The following is a 23176-nucleotide window of genomic DNA, read 5'->3' as shown; positions in this document are numbered from 1 at the left end:
AAGAATATTTATTTAATATTTTCTTTCTCTGTTGCAGGTTATTTTACTGAGCCCTCCATGAACTACCAGGTTTTGGAATTGCCTTATAAAGGTGACGGGTTTAGTTTAATCATCATTCTTCCCGCAGAAGACGTGAACATAGAAGAAATGGAAAAGCGAATCGCTGCTCATCAAATCCTAAAATGGTTCTCTGAGATGCAAGAAGAGGAAGTGGAAGTAAGCCTCCCTAGGTTGGTAATGTCATTTTATTATTCGGTTCTTATGTTTTCACTAATGGAGGCATTTGAATAGCTGGCTGAAAGATAACAAATATTTGAATAGGCTATTGATGAGAAGAAAAATGCATTTGGAAATTTAGCTCCACTTTATGGATACAAAGGCAAGCCTGAACATTGGCAGTATTGCTTTGCCATGAGGAGCACTGAATTTAAGTGCTCAGTATTCCCCGAAATAGATGAAGAAATGTAAGTCTTCAAGCTGAAATACCGAGATGAAAAGGAATTTTTTCTTTTTTTTATTATACAATTTATCTTTCTCTATTTTTTTTCCTAATTGGAATTCTAAAATATCTATCTTCTGTTACATTTAAGGAAAATAAAACACCCCCCCCCAAACACTTATGATACCAGACAATTAAAAGATATGTTAAATCACTGTTGACAGCTGGCGCTCTAATAGCCATTGAATGACAAATAGGGAATCTTTTGGCCAGGTTTAAGTAGTTAATACAAAACGGAAATTGTGAAGGCTTACCTCAGGAAATAATAATCATAGACACTAATTTCTTAATATCATGCTTCTAGCCGGCAGGAGAAACTCCAGAGTAAGTTGTGCCCCTATAACTCAATTCACCCTCTGCCTCAGCTTTTTAAAAGAGGCAGATGTTTGGTAGATGATATTCAGTCCTTTTATTTCTAAATTTTCCTGCAAACTCCTCAAAGCCAGCATGGTCTGTGCATCCTTCTTCTAGGCCTTTTGTCACATAAACCTCTTAGCTTTTCCTTTCTTTTCCACTTTAGCTGGGATCCAGTCAGTCATTTCAATCTTATTCTCACCCAATATCTTTAATGCTTTTTGTTAGTTGGTCTTTATCTTGTTTTAATTTCTCCCCAATCATCCTCAACCCCCAAACTATTCCTCAAGCCACTCCCCGCTCCCCAACTATTGATTTTGTTAAGTAAAAACCCAGAAAACAGTCCCTTCTGGCCTCATTGAGGCTGGCGCTGGGAGCTCATTGTTTTTCTTTTTTAATACTCACATACACTACACCAAAACTTGGTTTCTATTCCTCAGGCGCTACTTTATATTGATTTCTCTTACTCTCAACATGTGTCTCGGCTTCTGTTCCTTAGAGAAAACACATCATTAAGGAAACTTTCCTCAAAATTTGTAAACATCTTTTTTCTTAAAAGATTTTATTTATTTATTTGAGAAAGAGAGAGAGGGAGAGAGAGAAAGACAGACTGACAATGAACAGGGGGGAGGGGCAGAGCGAGAGGGAGAAGCAAACTCCCCACTAAGGAGGGAGCCTGATGTGGGACTCAATTCCAGGACCTTGAGATCATGACCCAAGCCGAAGGCAAACGCTTAACCGACTGAGCCACCCAGGCACTCAAAAATTTATGTACATCTTTGATGATCTGCTCTTCCTTTACCTTCCTTGACATCCTGGAAAAGGAGATATTCTATTCTCACCCTAACTCTGGGTTCTTGATCGTATACTATTAACCATCCCCTTTTTCTTGAAAATCTTACATTCTTTGACCCCTAGAGCACTACTTACTTCTGTTTATTTTTCTCTCCTCTGTAAAATTTTCCTGCTCCCTGACTTACATTCTTTTCTTTCTGTTCCCAACTAATGTTTACCAAAATCTTGTCTTCAGAATTTTCTTCTTCTTCCTTTTATTTGTCCCTTATTCTTCATGTCTCTAAAATCTGAATCTCTCCTCCAACCTCTCGTCCAGTTCCCTAGCACCTGTAGAACTCTACCTGGATGTTATTCAGTCCTTTAAAGAGGTGTTTTTGTTGTTGCTGGTGGTTTTTTTTTTTTTTCTCCTACTACATATGAAACATTGAAGATAAAATGATGTGACAGTTTATCTTCTAATAGATAACAATTAGGGGATTAACTTGTTTATTTTCAAATTTATTTTTCTCTCTTTCTCCTTTGGAAAGATCTCTATTTGGGGCCAAAAACCACTGAGTTTGAAAATTGTGCATGCCAGGTACTAGCAATGGGGTTTTAGGAGAGTCACTAGACTGTCTTGAGCTGTGGTTTTATGAGTATAATATTGAAATAATGATACTTATAGCCGAGGTGGCCCCAGCATCATCAGCCTAATTAACAAATTGCCCAGATGATAATGTGTAAGTCCCAAACTCAGTTGGCAGCAGGAAATATGGGCTTTTGCCAGAATTCCCTTCTTCGGGGGGAATTTTAGGAATCTCCACAAGAATGTTGCACAGCACACAAATCCATCCAGGCTACTGCACTACTACAGCTTTTCCAAACTGTTTGGCCTTATTATCAGTTTTTCTAAACTGTGGTCACACTGCTCATACAACTTCTCTCATAGTATGGACACAGACTTCTCTTTTAATTTCTCCAAGAAAAACAGTTCTGGGTTGAATTATGTCCCTCCCAATTCATATGTTGAGATCCTAGCTCCCAGCACCCCAAAATATGACCTTTTTTGGAGACAGAGTCTTTACAGAGGTAATCAAGTTAAAGTAAAGTCATCAGGGTGGCCCCAATCCAACACAGCTAGAGTCCTTATAAAAAGGAGAAAGTTGGATACAGAGGTACACATAGCAGAAAGAGTACCTGAAGAGACAGAGGAAGAAGATGGCCATCTACAGGCCAAAGAGAGAGGCGTGGAACACATCTCTCCCTCATTGTCCTCAGAAGGAACCAGGGCTACCCACACCTTAATTTTAGACCTCTAATCTCTACGACTTTGAGACAATAAAGTTCTGTTATTTAAGCCATCTGGTTCATGGTAATTTGTTGAAGTAGCCCTTGGCAAACTACTAGGAGTAAGAACAACTTCAATGTTTAACCAAATTTTACTGAAAGCTTTATGTTAATAAAAGGGGTTTATAAGGTGGAAAGTAATTTAAAAACCATGTGCCAGGGCTGGGTATTTCTGAAGTATAGGTCATTGTCACCAGGGAGCCTTCCTCTGTCCATTGCTGTCCTGGTAGCAGAACCCATCCTCACCCAGTCTTTTCTGACCTCCTCCTACCCAGCATCCAGAGTCCTCCAACTTTTTCCATCACAGACAGAAGGTAACAGAGATTTTCTGGCCTTTAAGTATGATAAGAATCTATAGCAGCAGATTTTGACCCTCAGTGGAAACATTCTCATATCATGTAGAATAAATTATACCCTCATCATTTCAAACTTCACTACCTCCATCCCACTGGTTCTATATACATAATAAAAAGTTCATCGTGTTGCTTTTCCCAAACAAAAGAATGCTTTCTCTTAAAGGTGAATTTGAATCTTCAGTGATACAAAAACAGAAATATTAATTGGCAGTTGTCCTCCCTTTTCTCAAACAGATTCCAGGCACCAAAGATTTTTTAAAAAAATTGGTGGCAGTTTCAATTACAGTACCTCATTACAATACTTCTATTCATAGCACAAAATATAGCAAATAGAAGGTTCTAAAAAAGTGATGGCTGTTTTTCTACTTTTGTTAAGGTCACTGCCCAGCAGCCCCAAAGTAGAAAGTCTTCTGTGACTTCTCAGTGTCTCTCATGCCTGGCAGGCCCTTCCTTCTCCATGGTATTTAGCCAGTAAATTCTCATTCATCTTTCAATGTCCTCTCGCAATTAACTCTTCAGTGTACATTTCCCCCAACATGCTCAGTTAAAATCAACCATTCTTTATCTTTATTTCTAGAACACTTTATACAAATTTATATTATGGCACTTTTTACATTCCCATCTCTTGATCACATTCTTGTCTTTCCTATTAAGATGTGAGCTCTGGAATAGGGGGTTATGTCTCCTTCTTTTGGTTTCCACCATACCTAGGACATTCCATGGCACATAGAGTGTGCTAAATGAATACTGTTGGATTAAATTATATAAGTATTTTCTAGGAAAGCAATTCCATGTTATTTACTTTTATCTAACTTTAAATACCTCAAAAATCAGAATTCAACTTTCCAATCACACTTTAATTCATTCCTTGTGAAGATCCTGATGAAACTTTTGCATACACATAGCATAATGAAAGACGGGCCATCAACCATTTTCTTGGAAACCTCTTTAGGGAAATAAAAATGAGATTTTTAAATTCACAAGACTGAAATCTTTTTTTAATCAATTATTTAATCACATTAACACAACGTTATATTTAAAATGTATTCATTCACTTTTCACAGAAGGATAAATCTTCCAATTTATCAAAGGAAGGATTTGCTTATGTGTTAAGTTCACAAACAATTTTAGTCCATCAGGACACATTTATTGAATTACATTTCCCGAGCAGTAAGACCATGGATTGAAAGTTCTGACGTACATTTCCCCATAATGAATAATTTCCTTACAACAGAAAATGCCCATTTAAAATCCTTTCAGTACAGAGAGGGAAAACTACATAGGTGGTGTAAATACTTTAGAGTGGACTGACAATTTTAGGTTTTATTTCTCAATTCTGTGGTTCTTTTATATCTGGATGAATGCATTATGCTTTCAAATTGATAACTAAAGATTTTGGTAAGATCGAACAGTTTAATCAGCTGGGTTAGTTTCCTAGGATTTAAATAAGAGAAATCCATTCTCTCAAAATACAGTTCTGGAGGCTAGGAGTCCAAAATCAAGATGTCAGCAGGGCCATTCTCTCTGAGACTGTGTGGAATCCTTCCTTGCCTCTGCTCAGCTTCTGGTGGTGATCCACCATCTTTTGTCTTCTTCTGCTTGTAGATGCACCACTCTAGTCTTTGCCTCTGTTGCCATGTGGCCATCCATATTCACATGGCATTCTCCTTTCTTATGAGGACACCAATCATATTGGATTAAGGTCATCCTCTATTCCATTATGACCTTGACCTAACTAATCACATCTTCAATGACCCTATTTCCAAATAAGTCTCATTATGAGGTACTGAGAAATAGGGTTTTGATAAATGAATTTGGGGCAGGTGGCCCCATTCAATCTGTAACCCCAACTATGCTAAATTCTGTTAATGTAGAACAGAATAAAAGCCTCTTTGGTAGCAAACTGTAATTCATGCCAAAGAGAGAAAAATTAATCATAAGAATGCTTCTGTATTAGTAACACTAGGAAGGAACACGTGAGTGACTATTTAGATTATAGTTGTTACTATTTAAGAAACATCTCTCCTTTCCCTTTGATGTAGGACTAGTTTAGAATCAAGGCCAATAAGATAGAGTATAATCTAAAAATACTAGAGCGCTTTCTAGTGTTTATTATTTATAGCATACCAGCTATCTAATTTTGGACATTACTTGTGTTAGATAGCAGCTAAAATAATCATGTTACTTTGTCTAAATGTGATATGAAATCTTACAAACATCTTAGTAGTCAAAGTTCTTCATGTTGAAGAGTCTGACACACACTTTCTATATATCATATCTTCTCTATAGGAGAAACTCTCTGAGAATATGTTTTTATGATTATGTGTATGGGCAAAAGTAATTATTTAATACATACAAATAAGGCAAATGGAGTAACTTTCATTCACATGGCACTTTATAAAGCATTTAAAGTATTTATTTATTTATTTATTTTTAAGATTTTTATTTATTTATTCATGAGAGACAGAGAGAAACAGAGACATAGGCAGAGGCAGAAGCAGACTCCTTGCAGGGAGCCCGATGTGGGACTCGATCCCCAGACCCCGGATCATGCCCTGAGCCAAAGGCAGACGCTCAACCACTGAGCCACTCAGGCATCCCCATTTAAAGTATTTTAATACTAAATATTATGGTTCTACAGTCTGACTTGGACATCTTGCATTTAAAAAGAAGGAAACTGTGTCGCTCAAAAAGTGAATTGGTCACCATTTAACTAAGTGTTGGGAGAAAGAATTAGGTCTTATGTCTACTGTCTTACAGCTTTATGCTCTTATTGGTTTGCTACTTCCTAGAAATTTTATCTCCTGTTCAAAAGCACAGATTGACTGGGGTCCTGCTATGGACAAGGAACTGAAACAGATGCAAAGTGATAGACATGCTGCCTACTGATAAGACGGTTACCACTTAGATGGAGTGGTGTAAGATTTGCACAAGAAATTTACTAACAATATACAGCAGTAGACAGTAAATATTAAAAGAAAGTTACAATTAGTAAGTACTAGAAGATTCATGAAAAAAGACAAGAGACAGGGAGCACTAGAAACTGGATTGTAAACAAAGGATTTATGGAAGAGGAAGAACTTGAACTGGGCTTTGAAAGAATCAAGAGGGTTAAGTCCCATACAGAAAGGGGAATTGTTGAAAACTTCCAACTAGGATAGTGGAGTGATTAAGGCTGTGTTTTAGAGAGAGATATTTGGTAGTTACAATGCCTTTGTTCATGCTAGATAACTTATCTGAATCTTTTCCCCACTTCCAACCACTATCCTCACGCTTCTGGATAACTTCTCTTAGTCCTTAAAACCAAGTTTAGGTTTTAGAAAGCTTTTCTGATCTTTCCATCCAAGATAACACAACATCTTCCCTTTTCCCTACTGAGGAAACTTTTCCTTGTACCTTGTGTTTATTTCTGCCTAGCAGTTATATTATTATTTCATCTTCCTCAATGGACAAAAAAACTTCTTGAGGTTAGAGCTATGCATATTTCATTTCTGTGACACCAGCACAAAGGATGCATCTGAAAAATAGCAGTTGTTCACTGAAAATTGTTGCTCTAATCTGAAGAGTTGTGGTGTTCGAGATGTGTTAAAGAGAGAAAGACAGGAGCCCAAAAGATCAGTTAAGAAACCACTGCAATAATTTGGCACAAAGTGAGTAGTGTTTAAAGGGGACAGGCTCACTGGGGATAGTAAGGAACTGGTGAAATAGAAAGATTATTGGAGTATTGACTAATGAGATATGGGTTATGAAGAAATAGATTGGAGTTTCTAAATTTGACATACTAAGAAAATGAGAAGACAGTGATTTCTTATTCTTTTGTAGCAGTCCTTAGATGTGCACCCGAGACTTCTAGAGAGTTCTGTGGTAGAACTCAGAGAGTCCTCGAAGCCCTTGAAACTATTAGCGAGTTAATGCATAGAAGGTCTTACATATATTTTCCTTGGGAGAGGCTTCATAGTGGTCAATGAATTTTTGGTGGTCTTGGACTTTAAACTGTTAAATACTACAGTTCTATTCAAAAGTATAGTAATAACTAAACAACAGCCATAGTCTTTCTGAGAGGTACCATTTTTAAAAAAATATTGACTGATGTGGCATCTCATAGTATCTTTAACAAGTGTTGAAACAAGATCATGGAAAATAGAACATAATACTGAAGACAGAGAGCTTTGCCACCTTTTTACTATGTAAATTTAATTAGCTTACCTAAGATTTTTCTTTCACTGTTAAATGGGACAATGATAATAAATGCCTCAGAGTTATTGTGAGAGTTATATGAAGTCATGTTGATAACACTTTAGTATTCGATATTATCTCTTGTTCTTATTATTATTTCACTCAGTTTTAACACATCTAATATAATGCCAACACTGTCCTAGATGCACCTCTTTACCATACCTCAGTTAATCCTCAAGATAAATTTGATAGAGATCAGTTTCTATATAGAAACAGGTACAGACAGGTAGCTGTCTTGCCTGTGGTTACACAGCGAACATATGGCAGAGCCAACATCGCAAGAGTCAGAAAACAGGTGTAATATAGCAGGCACGAGGGGGAGCACAGAACAGAGCAAATGTCAATGACACTATGAGCAGCAAGACATGTGGATTATGGAATCTTTGGAAAAGAGACATCACCTTCTGTAGGACACGAAATATGTTCTTACTGGGTTAGACATCAGTCCCAGGTTTGGCCACGCTTGGATCTTTAAACAGGTGAATGTTACTGTTATGGGTGAGAGAAAGTGGTAAACGAAGCTGAATATGAGAATAGAAATGCCATGACCAGCTGCTGGAGGGATTACAAAATGTTCACGTACTTTAACATATTGGATACTGATCCAAATTGGAATCGAGTTTACATTAAACAGTGTCCAGATATGTTTTGTATGTGACAGAAAGCATTTTTAGTTCACTCCTTGAGGCTAACAGAGTTTTTCCTACATAGATACACACGCACACACACAGTCTAGGTGATTGGTCAGAAAGTGACAAAAACTACCATGTACTCATATAACAGTCTAGGTCCGCCACTGTCAAGGATTGTGTCACGTTTTTATCCTCATGGGCAGACCTAAGATTTGGTTTGGTTGGCTCTAAACCTGAACATTTCAAGGATGACTCAAGCCCACTGTATCAAAACCGGGATTCTAAGTATTAAGGATAGGGACCCCAAGGAGACCCATCCAAGACTTTTTGTCAAAAAACAAGAGTCTTTAGTATAAGGGGGAAGGAAGGGACACCACCAATCCACAATAGGGCCTGCAGACCAGGAGTGGATTCATCTTAAAATGGAAATTCTAGGGCAGCCTGGGTGGCTCAGTGGTTTAGCGCCGCCTTTGGCCCAGGGCGTGATTCTGGAGACCTGGGATCGAGTCCCACGTTTGGCTCCCTGCGTGGAGCCTGCTTCTCCCTCGGCCTGTGTCTCTGCCTCTCTCTCTCTGTGTGTCTCTCATGAATAAATAAATAAAATCTTTAAAACAAATGGAAATTCTGAATTGTTTTCTTCATTTTCTGCACCTGTTGTCTGTGCTGAGCCCCTTTAAGCCCAGTGGTTCTGTATGGCAGTAATTTGACAAAAGTTAATGTTTACATATGCGAAACACTCATTTTATGATTACTTAATTGTCTATTCAGTCTTTTTGCTGCGTATTCTTTTATCTTTAGATGTATTCTTTTGACAATTTTAGATGAGGGTCAAGAAAAGGGGGAAACGAACCACATCTAAAATAAACATTAAGACTCACATAATTTGCAAGAGGCACATAATTAACACTGTATATATATTTATTGAGATTATGATTTCAAATTATATTTTGATTAGAAGGCAATGTGGGTTAGCACATTGACTTGGAATGGACCTGAGTTTGAATACCAGCTTTGTGGTTTATCTTAAACTTGAGACTGGAAATCAACCTCTTCAATCCTCCACCCTCTTAATTAATGGGAATAATGCTAACTTCCTCAGGTTTTTGTGAAGATTAGAAACTGTAATCTCTATTAAGTGTCTAACACATAGAAGTGCTACTTCACACCTGGCTATTCATGACTCCAGTAATTACGGATAATTAGTAATTGGCTGTAGATTATACTTTTATTAAATGGTTGAATAAGTTTCTATTGCTGTAGGTTTCATTGGACTATATTATGAGCAGGACTGTAGCTTAAATGACTCTCCACCAATAATTAGGCATTATTAAAAGTTGTAATAAGTCTTCCAGGATTCTTGCCATTATCCTAAAACTATTATGCTAAAAATAGCCAGTTTTTAGGTGAACTAGAACATTTATTTTCCACCTTTTAGATGCCTACACTCCATTTAGTTGTTAAAAGGAGTGTGGTAATAAAAACAGGAAAAAAAATGAAAAGATTTCAAAACCATCAGGCTGCATATTATCTTTCTTAGCTGGAAGTGGAAAGAAAGAAGTTGAAAACAGTGGCATAAAACAAGCTATTATCATTATCAGTAGATTTTAATGCCCATGTTGTGGCCACCCTTGGGGCTCTGCATAAGTTAATATTTTCCAAAAGTACATAATATTTTACCAAGATATAATTCAGGCCCTGTACATTTCTGCCATAGCATGTTCATTTTTCTGAAGAATTATAATTAAAAAACTTGTTCAGTATTTGGCAACTAAAACAGTAATCTAATTGGACTGATTGCTCAAGCTGATTTCCAGCCCTGGGTATGGGCCTGCCTATTAGCTAAGCAAGGATCCTGTTCTCGACCAGCCTTGCCTGTATCCAAACTGGAGAGCACAGGGGCAAAGGCTCATCAGTTCAGGCCGAGCTCCTTAGGCAGGACTTGTCCTGGAATTTCACTGATGGAAGAAATATACAGAATTCCTTGTTCTTTTCTTTCATAAAGGTCCAACCTGGTTTTAAAATGCACATCGATGTTTCTGGCTTCTATAGACTCAGGAAGTATTAGCTTTTCTTTTTTTCTTCCTTTTTAGTGAAATGGTAAAGTGAGAGTCAGTGTTCTGTTAACTTGGAATCATAGGTGGTCAGCCTGTGAGACTCTGAGATTCTTTGGTTCGAGTCTTCACATCAGATAAATTGAGGTTTGATGATTTCAATGGAACCTACAGTGCTAACTTAGGGCCCTGCATAGGAAGTAGTGGCCAGCAATTTTTCCCCCTCCTATAATTTTTAATCTTTTTTTAAAAATAGGGTTCATTTTTGGTAATGACTCTAATCTTTTTTTTTATATATTTTATTTATTTATTCATTAGAGACACACACAGAGAGAGAGGCAGAGACACAGGCAGAGGGAGAAGCAGGCTCCATGCAGGGAGCCCGATGTGGGACTCGATCCCGGGTCTCCAGGATCAGGCCCTGGGGCTGAAGGAGCCACTGAGCCACCCGGGCTGCCCTATCTTTTGTTTTATTTAAAGACATTTAGTTCCCTTTCTATATCTTACCCCTTTTACAGAACCTTTTGGGAAGATATTAGGTGTGTCCATGAATTGAAGGAAGTCACATCACTTGTGACAATGGATGGGAAGGATAATAGATTATTAATGTCTCTCTGTGCTTCAGTAGCCAACAATCCAAGGGTGGTGGCTCCTCTTCTCCTTCCAAAGTATTTTGGAAGTATGCCAGGGACCATTTTTGATGGTGTTAAAAACAGAGTGCATACAGTTGCTGGAGGGAAACTTTACTTTTCTAGGGAAGGAGCCAAGCAATTGAAAACTTAGAACTCTCACCCTGTTTTGTTAGATAATTATAACTTCAAAAAATGTGGTATTTTCTTCCCCCTTCCCACCAACCATTTATCTGGGAAGCCAGTTATTAGGGACTTCAGAAACTGCTCAGTGGAGCTGGGGGAAATGTAATTGGTCTAATGAAAACAAAAGATTTCACATTATAATCTCTTCCAAGTCATCCATTTTGTAGAAAACATTTTGGTAGCATATATCATACAGTTTTTCAAGACTTTTCCTCTTCATTTTTTTTTAACAGATTTAAAGTAGAACAAAAGTTAGACTTCAAAGAAGCTTTGTATTCTTTGAATATGACCGAAATATTTAGTGGTGGCTGTGACCTTTCTGGAATAACAGGTAGTGTGATAAATAATTCTTATATTATTATGTTAATATGCTTTCTTAGTAACTGTTAACGGACTGATCGGAAAGAGCATTTGGCCCCAGAAAATACATACACACACAGTGACTAAATGTCACAGTCATGTTGCGCTGTCTGTAAACAAGCACTTTATTTTGCATTTAAGTCATTTTCCTTAATGAAAGTCAGAAAGCATTTCAGAATGTTAGATAAGCCTTCTAACCATGCTTGTAATAAAACTATGTAGGTAAAGTATTATATGGGCTTTTATTTCAGCCCTGTTTGGATTTCCTTATCTGAATAATGGGAATTACGACTTTGAGACTCTCATCTACACGGAGCTAATAAAACTCTTATAAACCAATTTGCAAATGTTAATTTGGTAATATTGGAGCCCATGAAAGAGGCATCCACAAGCTGCTGGATGACGAACACAATGTAGAAATTGTAATGCCACAGCTTGCAGATTTAGCTTGAGACTAACAACACATCTGAGGAGATGAAGCTTTTATGCTAACTCACACCTGGGAAACGGCACATGGCTAAGACGCTCACTCACACAACAAAGCCCTAGACAATCTTTTATTTTTTTTTCCTGTCTTGGCAATACCGGTGGTTCAAAAATATCTAACTAAAGATAAAGAATAATAAAATAATAAAAATATCTAACTAAAGGGATCCCTGGGTGGCGCAGCGGTTTGGCGCCTGCCTTTGGCCCGGGGCGCGATCCTGGAGACCCGGGATCGAATCCCACATCGGGCTCCCGGTGCATGGAGCCTGCTTCTCCCTCTGCCTGTGTCTCTGCCTCTCTCTCTCTCTCTCTCTCTGTGACTATCATAAGTAAATTAAAAAAAAAAAAAAGCAGAAAAAAATATCTAACTAAAGATAAAGAGGGCCAATTCACCCCAAGTTTTTTTACTCTCTTTTAAATTCAGTCCTCTGTTTTATTAAAAGACCAAAAAAAAAAAAAAAAAAAAACAAAACGAAAAGCAAAAAACGACAAGCCTGTCTGTCTGATGGGGTTTTGTATCATAACATGGAAATATTGTGTATTCCTATGTAAATATCTGAGCTTTGGAGAAGTGTTCATTAATTCATTCACTCATCAATTACGTGGGTAAATGAATAGAATGAGCTTTCCTGGTGGAGGAGGTGGGTGGGGTACACTGGTGACAGATGTTCATTATTAGCTTCACACATAATTTAGCTACTTGTTCTCACACTGACAGATCTGACTTCTCTGACAATTCCATCAGCAATCAGGAATGAGGCCGTCGACGTTAGATACTGCCACGGCAGGCTATCTGCGTGTGCCCTGGAACACAGCCACCTCACCAACCTCAACTAGACCCAACCGTTTTTCAAGCACCTCTTCCCCTTAGCCTTCTTTCTGGCCTTCAGAAGCTCACTTGCTGTACATCAGACATTTCCGACAGCCACTCAATGTATGAATTCCCAACAATTTGTGACTTCTATAAAATCTCCTCTTATAGGCAGATTTATCATGAAAATACCTCCAAATGCTTTCTAAAAGGATTTGTGCAAGAGAATAACTTTAAACAGAGAAAAACAAACATCCAACCTTTTCTGCTCTTTCCCTCCTGGGAGAGTTGCCAATTTGAGTTGCTTTCACTACTTTGGTTCTAATTTACTGCCGGAAATAAAATAGCCAGAGCCATCACTGGCGCTATATCTGGTCATTAGGAGAACAGTAAGTTCCCTGCTCTCCCCACTTCTCACTTCTGCAGTAAACATTCACTAAAGCTACCGTGAGCCAGTCCGACACTAGTGCTGTGGGACATTTACACAAGACCTACCATCTTACACTTACCTAATTCACAAGCTTTGAATGAAATGTTTTCCGGCAGTCACTTTCGGAAACTTGGAGATGAATATTTGACTTCACAGTGGTATTACTTCTTGTGTTACCTTTAGTAAAACCTTTAAGCTGCCTGAGCCTCAACTTTCTAATTTATAAAATGAGATAATACATCGTAATGGTGAAAATAAATGAAAGAATGTATGTAAACCACTTTGTTCAACATCTGGCACATAATAGATACTAAGTAGATGGTAAAAAAACAAAAACAAAAACACCAAAAAGCCAAGTGGGGCAATGGCACATTACTATTTACTTGGACATCTTCTAGCAAAGCTGTAGAAGGCTTCTTGTGCTCTTAAGTTGACAGAGACATTCTTGGAATTTTCATAGAAAAGGAGGAAAATTATTACAAATGTGAAGAAATCAGTGACTTTATGGAGTCTAGTTTCCTTGTTCTCATCTATTCTCTGTCAGGTCCCATTCTTTTCCCGAAATCAGGCTTTATTTGTGGTAAGACAGGACACATGAGACCAGAGACTTAATCTGAGGGCCATGGAGTCACTTGACCTGGTACCAGTGCTAAACTGGGTGAAATTCTCCGCTGCACCCCACATGCTTTTTGTTCTTCACTTATGGCTTGATATGGGTCTCTAGGTCATCTTCTCTGGATTCCATATGTGAATCCTCATTTACTCTAGGCAGCCCTCAGGAAAGAGCCTGCTTACTTGCCTGATCTTGTACCAGATCATTCTCTTGTATTTCAAGATGTGTATGTCCCCTCTTCTCCATCTTATATGTTTCTATCATTGGACAAACTCATACCCATGGTTTAATTGTTTGATAATATTTTTTGTAAGCCAACCACATGCCAGGCAGTTCTATAGGGATGCATAAAATGGACAAAGTTCTGCTTCTAGTGAAGTATACATCTGCTGATGAATAATTAATAAGCAATTAGTTAATGAAATGCTGAGGTGATGGATGCTGTAAATTAACTAAAATAGCATCATGGAATAAATGGCGATGAGGTCAGATGAAGGCAGAATTAGGGTGGGAAGTAACATTTTTGTTGGGACCTAAAGAACGACAGAGCCAGTCAGGGAAAGTTCTGGGGAAGGGGGTTTTAAGTAGAAGGAGAGTTAGGGCTACGGCCTTGGTGCTTGATGATGAGCTGGAGCTACTAGATGAGGAGAGGAGAGTAACAGATGCAGATAACAGGTATTCAGGGGCCCAGATAGAGTGATGACAAGCAATTTGGAATTTATTTTTAGGAAGCCATTTTTTGTGCAAAAGTCCCTTCTATGACATCTCTTTATCTTGCCTGAGGGGCTTTACTAGTCGGTCAGCTGCCAGAGCTGGGTCCCCTTTACTATAAGGTATTGCTACCCGAATCCTTGTAAATCTGATGGTTTTGGTGGAGCCCTTGTGATCACATCAGGTTTCTCTCCCAAGAGAAACAAAGCTCCTTTTTCTCCTTCCTCTTCAAGTTTCAAGGCCCATCGTCCTTCCTCTACTTTCTGGCCACCACTGAACCCAAGACCACGCTTCCGTTGTCTCTTTGAGGAACACTGTCAGATCTAAGTGGTCCTGACACAGCGGGAATGGCTGATGGCTTCTGAACTCATGGCTTCACTTCCCCCTTCTCAAGAAGACTATCCCTGCGGGTCACAGGATCAGAAATGCTTCACACACACATCAGTTCCACCAAGGGGAGAAGAGGGGCATGTTCTCTCAGCTTGTATCCACACCGGAACAGAATGTTGTAAGACACTATCTTACACTGAGAAATTTGACAGGTTTTAAAGCATGGCTCTGAAGTGATTTTGTAACAGATGACAAAAAAGCTCTTTAGACTTTCATAGCCTCACCAGTCTTGAAAGAAAGTAAATTTTGTTTTAAAGTCAGATCAAAACTGAATACAGAATTTGAAAGGCAAGTTGGCTTTGAGGTTGAATACATAGGTGGGATTAATTCAAATCTGTAAAGCCTTTTTCATCTTGTCTGTGGACTGTCGCTAAGGGGGGCAAAACCTTCTGTCCATACAGATATTTCACTTAGTGGGATACCTGATTTGAGGCTTATCCCCTTCTATCTTTGCCTTTGTATCTGGGCTAAACTTGATCTCTCTCTACGGGTCTCTGTATCATTTCTGCAAGAGCTAAACTACCTTCCACCTCTAGCAAATTAACTAACTTGGGAAGAATTTGTTGTTTTTTTTTTTTTTCTGTTCTTTATTCTTTTGATAATGTGATATAACATGGGATGCAATAAGTGATGGGTCTGAGTTCTAATCCTTAAATACACTTTCCTATTTTCCAACAGATTCAGCTGAAGTGTTTGTTTCCCAGGTCATGCAACACATTTTTTTTGAAATAAATGAAGATGGCAGTGAAGCTGCAACAGCAACTGGTAGGACAAATGGTTTCATGATCGACCCAGAGGAATGACTAAGGGGAAATGTGCAGAATTAAGGCATTGGCATTTCTGCAGGACTCTGATCTCTTTTTTCTCTCCTGCCGTCCAGCAAACTGTAGGGAGAAAAGAGAAATTGGTTGTATACGCTCTGTTTGTGTCTCTGCAGCTGCTGCATAATAAAAAAAAAAGACCAGGGTGGGGATTTGATTAGGAGTTGAGGCCCATCTAATGATATTTGCTTATTTGTAAATTGAATTTTACCTGCCAATTAGGAGATAGGACCTGTGAGGGAAACTTAACCCTCACACATGAAATCATTATTGTTCAGGAATGCTTACTTTTAAGTAATTAATTAATTTCTTTCTTCTATTACACCAAGTAGGTCCCTACTTTTCTAATACTTTTATTTGTCATTACCTATACACCAGTGGCTCTTAAAGTTAGCTGCCTGTTTGAATCAACTGGAAAGCTTTTTAAAATCCTATGCCCAGTCTATCCCCCAAAACTAAATTAGTAAATTAATTAAATTAGCATCTCTGGAGGTGAAATCCAGACTCTAGCATTTTCTTACATTTCCCTAAGTGAATTTAATGTACATCCAAAGTTTAGAATCAGTGCCTGTCCTTGCTATTGCAAGTACAGTGCATGGACTAGAAGGATCAGCATTGCTTGGGAACTTGTTAGAAATACAGACTATCAGGCCCAACTCTAGACCTACTTAATCAGAATCTCTCTTTTCTGAGGTCTCTGGATGATTTGTGAACACATTACAATTTGAGAACCACTCCTTTATGATAGATTTCCCTGAATAAATGGCATTTTGAATGGTGTCTATGCTGCTTACAAGTAATCCTCAAAAAATAATTGGAGAAAATTTAATTAGAAATGCAAAAACAACTGGACGTTGTTTGATCAAATACAACAATGGATGTCTCATAAGTGTATTTTAATTCTTTAGACCATTTTGAGTTTAGCCAATATGTAAAAGATACGCATCCTTTAAGTTGTCATATTGATAAATTTCTATGAATTTGTACCCATGTTATTAATTTCTTGGTTAATTTATAATACTATGTAGCGCCAATGGATTTTGACATGTAGGTGGGTCACACTGGACTCCAGCTACCATTCTATCATCTCCTGAAGGCCTTGGCGTTACTGTATTCAAGGAACTGAGATTGGAGGGCATGGGCTATTTCAGTCTTAGAGAAATAAAAAGATTGCTTTGGATGAAGTTGTTGGCCTATGTAGACAAATTTTCCAGCTGCTTTTATGTAAGAGTCCTTATAGATCATTCTTTGATCCTCTCATTACATCGGTGAAGAAAGAGGCTCACAACATGAAATGGTTTGCCTACGGTCATACTATTAATTGACAGCTGAGTTTGAACCCTAATCAAGTTCTCGGACTTCAAGTTCAGAGCTCTTTCTATCACCCACTGCCTCTAATTTAAGTCTAGGGTTCTCTAAGAGGGTGTAACAATCATTAAGGGATCAGCAGTGACACTGGTGTATTACATGTCCGAATAGTTTTCCGTGTGAGTGTTTTGACTTTCAGGTATCTGATCAGGGGATGCTCAAGAACAAAAAAAATCTCAAGTATTCACCCAAGTGAGAATAGGAATGACACGGACTATATTTTTTTTTACATTCTCTCATAAATTCAAACCTAAGTCTATATTCACTTGTAGTTTGGGCATTGTAGCCCTGATCTTGCAGGTAGGAGACTGCTATGCGTTTTACACTACCAAGATTATGCTTGATTCTGAAGGGGATCAGAATATGCCACCCCAAAATAGACCTCTTTGCCTGAAGGGTTGTTTAGAGCTGAAGAAAATGGAGAAACAGCACAGAAAAACAGAGCTCTCTCTACTCTCCCCCGATTTGCCTAAAACCAGGGCATAAATTTCCCTTGTAAAGGTATCTTTCCTCCTCTCTACCAAAACAGAGAACAACCTTTATCACAAGAGATGATAGTTGGCACTGAAATGAGTCTGTTTAATAAACCTTATGAAATAACCCTCTCTTACTATTATTTTTTCCTATATATTTACCTCCCCATAATGTATTGCCCCAGAAGCACTCTACCCTGTTTTTTTTTTTTTTTTTTGGAGTTATTCTCCACAATTTACCACCCTTTGTTAAAAAGATAGATAAACCAGATAAACTGTCAAGCCTAACATTTTGCAGGGTATTTACTTTTTTTTCTGTGAAACTTCTCTGGGGATATAAAATAAACCATTTCTTCTGTTAATCTGTCTTTTTCAGTTTAATTGGCATACCCCAGTCACAAAGAGTGTAGAAGACAGGTTTTTTCCTTCTCTAACATTATTTTTCAGTTCTGATCACTTCTGTTGCAATTTTTTAAATGACTTTTTCCTGAGTCTGAAAATAATTGTACAAAACCATTGCATTATTGGTAAAGGAAACCTCTGAATTGAGTATAGAAATATTTAATTTTTTTAAAGATTTTATTTATATATTCATAGAGACAGAGAGAGAGGCAGAGACACAGGCAGAGGGAGAAGCAGGCATCATACAGAGGGCCTGATGTGGGACTCGATCCAGGGTCTCCAGGATCACGCCCTGGGCTGCAGGTGGTGCTAAACCACTGCACCACCGGGGCTGCCCAGAAATATTTAATTTTAAAAGAAAAGAAAATCATTTAAATTTTTACCCCACTTTAAATGTTGACAAATGCTACAATGGAGCCACATGATATACATTATTATAGTAAATAATTATTAAGGCAGAAAATCTCTTCTTCTAATCACATAAAAAATCCTATATTCATTCAAAGCACAAATCCTAAAAGCTCTGAGGCCACAGAATAGTTTCAGAAAAGTTAAAAAAAATAAATCTGAACTCAGATGTAATTACCACAAGCCTGAAGAATAGAAATAAAGTGCAAACAAATCTGGTTAAGAATTAATAGTTGAAACATTATAAGGATAAATCATATAATATAAATAAAAAGTGAGCAGAAAATTACTGTTTAAAAGAAGAAATTTTTCAACTGCTTTCACTAAATTGAATCTAGTATCTGGCTTTCTTCTTCACTGAGCATAAATGTGAAGTTAGAATTATTCCATGAATAATCCAATATTTGTTCTTCTGCTCTTTGATTTTTAAATTTATTCCAGATTTCTCCGTATTTTGAAAATGGTTATTTTTCTACAAGTTACCTCCTCAAACAAAATGACTTTTCTTGTCTACAAAAAGTATTTTGGGTATATTTTCTTTATTCATCCTTTAATGTGAACATCTAAATAACTATTGTCTCTATTTCACAGGTATGCACATCCCTGCAATCATGAGTCTGGCTCAAAATCAATTTATAGCAAACCATCCATTTCTGTTTATTGTGAAGAATAACCCAACAGGTATCTTCTCTAGAATTCTCTGGGGAAACTGCTTAAGTCAAACAGACCTAGTTCTAGCTGCTATTTGTAATCTAAATATCTGAGATCATTTATTCGTTCAATTTATTGAATCTATTTCGATTTTTCAATTTATTCTTTCAGTGGCTACTTGGCAAATGCCTCTTTTATACCAGGCATTGCATTTTAAGAAGTGACAGGGGCCTAAAATCGGGCCATGGTGGTAATAGCTGCCAACACAGCTATTACATATGTTAGCAATTTTAAATACCTATCTCTAAAGCTAACACCATTCCCTACAGGTTAGCTATTTGTCCAATAGCAACATAGAAGCTCAGAGAGAGGTTATATAATTTGTCTAAGCTCATACAGCTGGAAAGTAGCAGAATGGAAATAGGGCCTGTTAGTCTCAGAAGTCAACTCTTTGTGGTGCCACGAGGGGAGTAGAAATTGAGAGTTGAACAGTTGTGAAGATTTCAGAGATAGAGTCCAAAAGAATAAGTGACTAGCTTTAGGCTTTGAGCGGAAGGGAGAGGTCAAATATGAGTCTCCAGTCTGGGCAGTTCGTGAAAGATGATGCAATTAGCTACAAAAGGTAGAGGTAGTAGTAGATTGGACAGCATTTGACACAAAGGCAACGTGTGGCGTACTTGGCCATGTGCTCTGCACACAGTAATAGTATCCCTAGAGACTGGCAGTGTGAACTTGGGTGTCAGATGGGGCTCAAGACCTAGCTGTGTTACCTAATGGTTGTGAGACAAGTCAATTATACTTCCTAAGCCATATTTTCTCTACCTCCTATTTAAACATGATATTAGTACTCATCACCTAGAGTTAAATAAAAGAATATATGAAGCCTGTAAAGCTATGCCTGGCATGTAACATTCATTATGAACAAACAATAACTATAAATGAAGGAATGACCAAAGGAAGGAAGTAGAATGGAGAAGTATGGTAAAGAGGCCTAGTTAATTTTAGATCTGAATCTATTGGATTAGCCAATGATACTGATATTATTGGCCCCCTGAGGGAGATATCCATCTATTTTTAGGCAACAAGAAACCAATGCGGAATGACCCTTCTGAAAGTTATGTCTTAGAAATAATGAGATAGTTTTAGGTTTGCTGAGATTGCATTAACAGGACTTCAATTCCAACGATGGACGTGTCAATGTTAAAAGATATTCTGAGTGTGCCATTTGATCTATACATCCTTAACCTTTAGATAACTCTAATTTCTTGCAATTAGTATGTAATTATCGAGTATGGAGAATAGAAAGAAATGAAACTTCATTGGACATCAATGCACAAGGAAATAATAGCATTTAGAATATGGTCGACTCTCTATTTTCCAAGTTGATGACCAAGGCCATGTAATTGCTATCAGTTAAACAGCAGTGAAAATTCTCATCCCCAAATAATCCATTTATTTATTTATTTGTGATAATGCTTAACTATCAGACTTTAATGACAATTTCTACTGTCTCACGATCTTTATTGTAATGAGACTTTCTAAACTAGAGTTGCTCCCTTTAAGTATTGTTTAAAATGAATGGCTACTCATTTGTCAGCGGCTGTAAATTGTTCCCATATAAAATGTAGAATGGGCCATTATCTTAAGACAATACACATCCAGTGATTTATTTATTTTTCTCTCACAAATGAATTGAGGAAATCCTTGAGATTGACAGAAATGGTGCCTTAGCATAGCATAGTAAACTAAGTGGCTCATGCTTTACATAAAATATATTATTTTCATGATTTCTTAAGTAAGAGGATGAATAATTTTACATTTAGTATAATCCATTTTTATCTAGATTTAAAATTTTCTTTCAGTCAAATAGTCCTCTTGGGCAAAATCCAAACATTTTTTGTATTTTTCTATCATGTTAGTGTTATATTCAGTTTATTCACCCAAAGCTCTTACTAAACTGAACTTCCAGGGAGATGAAGAACATTTTTTCTTCGTGGGGGCAGGCCAGTGTTAGAGACTTTCAGATGCTATCTGAAATGTGCCATTTCTCAGAAAGTGAATCATGATTCTGAAACTGACAGTACTCTACACACAACAACAAAAAATATATATGTTGTGTTTAAAACTCTAGTTTTAGTTTGAAAGAAAAAGGAGACAACAGGGTATCCATTGAGAAGTCTTTCTTCTAGGCTCTTGGCTTTGGTTATGCTAGTGTGTTTTAATATTAGGAAGTACAAATTACTTTTATCTGTTTGGAATATTATATACATATGTTGGTTAAATACAGAGGACACCCCTTTGAGAAGGGGGAACATAGAGAAAAATGGAACAATAATGATTTCTGCTTCAGCTTCCCTCTCCATCTTTTGCTGTTATGTCCAGGAAGAGTGCACTAATCCATCCACTTTAGTGGAGAGTAGATTAATGACTGCATAAGGACTCCATTGAAAACATAGTACTCCTTGGTCAAAGAAACAGATTGAAAAGGCTGGGACAAATGGCTTTTATGTAACGCCCTACACTTCTGAGTGTTTACAATTTTAAACTGTTGTCTTCAATTATGAGGTTAGTTTCCCTAAAAGTCGCTTTAAAAATTTGCCAATTAATTCCTATAAGCAATTTAATGCCATAAAATTATAAAGAGACAACAGTCCTTGCTGATTCCTATTGTGACAAAATGCAATATATACATCCTGAGCAAGTTGTTTATGGGTCCCCATCTACCCAAAAACAGGAGTATTTTTCTGTTTCTTGGAATTATTTTGAGGTTTTTGAGGTGAAGTATTATTGATTATAATCACTAAAAGAAAAAAAAACTGCTAGAGATTATGTCTATTTCCATGCTACTGGCTCTCTTTGGACTGAACAGTAAAGAGTTAATGAAATATCTAATAATAATATCTAGTAATTCTTTCAAATATATCTCAATATAATTTCCATTAGATTTAAAATTATACAAAATTTATTTTATCACTTTGAAATTCACATTTATTTCGTGTATCTGTAAGGAACATAAAAGTCAAGGCAATACTTGGCATCAACCCATTCAAGCCACTTCTCTTACCCTAGTTGAAAAGAAAGGTGAATGGATTTTGACACATCCTTTATTTCTGTTTTGTCCTCTAGTTCCTAATTCCTTTTCACTCACAAACACAGAATGGCTGGATTCAGGTGTTTACATTTCTGCTGTATTACAATTTCGCTTTAGTGAGGATTTGAAAGTACTAGCAATAGAAAATATTGTCTTTTTCAGTAAGCTTTGCTTCAGAGCTGAAGGAGGACATCTGAGAAGCTACACTCTTAACCCTAAGGGCTTATGTTACATGCATAAAAAGATGACTGCTAATGCCTTAAATTTAAAACTCCACCATGTTAATCACCATTTCATTACGCTACGTTTGCCTGAGTCTCTATATTTAGAAGAACACCCCTCTGCTGCTTTATTTTTGCCTTCCTATATGAAAAACAGGACTAATGCATTTTCCGTGACAGGCTGTTGTTGGTGTTAATTTACTTCATAAATTACCAGAAAATGATTAATAATGATATAATTATGTATTTTAGACCAAGGAGAGGGTTTTGCTGTTAGACGTTGCCTATTTATCTTTTACAGAAAGAAAGACTAAATGACTTGTTAAAATATTCAGAAAGACTAATTATTGTCAACTTTTTCACCAGAAATTCCAAGTTGTTTTTTTTTCCTTTTCCCAGAATCAATTTTGTTTATGGGAAGGGTGACAAATCCTGACACCCAAAAGATGAAGGGAAGAGATTTAGATTCACTGTGATTGAAAAGAACAGCCTCAGAATGGAAGATGATTCCTGAAAAATAGTCGATTGGCAAAATATCATCATCTTGCAAATATTCTCTACATCTCTTTTTCTGTTTTAACTATATGTGTATCAATCTGTACTAATATAGATCTGTATTAATGAATAATTAAAGTTATTAATAAATGAAAGTATTCATTTAATATTTCTGGTTATGTTTTATAAAGTCTATATGAATCAAAAGCAGTAATCTTACATAAAATATTAGTATTAATATGTTAGAATGGGGACACCTGGGTGGCCGAGTGGTTGAGCCTCTGCCTTTGGCTCAGGTTGTGATCCTGGGGTCCTAGAATTGAGTCCTGCATCAGGCTCCCTGCAGACAGCCTGCTTCTCCCTCTGCCTATGTCTCTGCCT

At 37.2% G+C, this 23176-nt stretch overlaps 1 protein-coding gene across 1 annotated transcript in view; it reads left to right on the top strand.

Moving 5' to 3' along the window:
• Nucleotides 1-22776, top strand: part of SERPINI2 (serpin family I member 2) — a 29945-nt gene extending 7169 nt beyond the window's left edge. Inside the window, exons 4-8 of the mRNA XM_055307669.1 lie at nucleotides 38-230; nucleotides 11298-11395; nucleotides 15544-15630; nucleotides 18929-19018; nucleotides 22700-22776. Of these exons, the coding sequence (XP_055163644.1) occupies nucleotides 38-230; nucleotides 11298-11395; nucleotides 15544-15630; nucleotides 18929-19018; nucleotides 22700-22776 (545 nt within the window). The remainder of the gene's footprint in view (nucleotides 1-37; nucleotides 231-11297; nucleotides 11396-15543; nucleotides 15631-18928; nucleotides 19019-22699) is intronic.
• The last annotated feature ends 400 nt before the right edge of the window (nucleotides 22777-23176 follow it).

The sequence above is a fragment of the Nyctereutes procyonoides genome, unplaced genomic scaffold, assembly GCF_905146905.1.
Source record: "Nyctereutes procyonoides isolate TBG_1078 unplaced genomic scaffold, NYPRO_anot_genome, whole genome shotgun sequence".
In the NCBI taxonomy this organism is placed as follows: Eukaryota; Metazoa; Chordata; class Mammalia; order Carnivora; family Canidae; genus Nyctereutes; species Nyctereutes procyonoides.
Note: the sequence above shows the minus strand (reverse complement) of the source record. Positions and strands in the feature narration are given on the sequence as shown.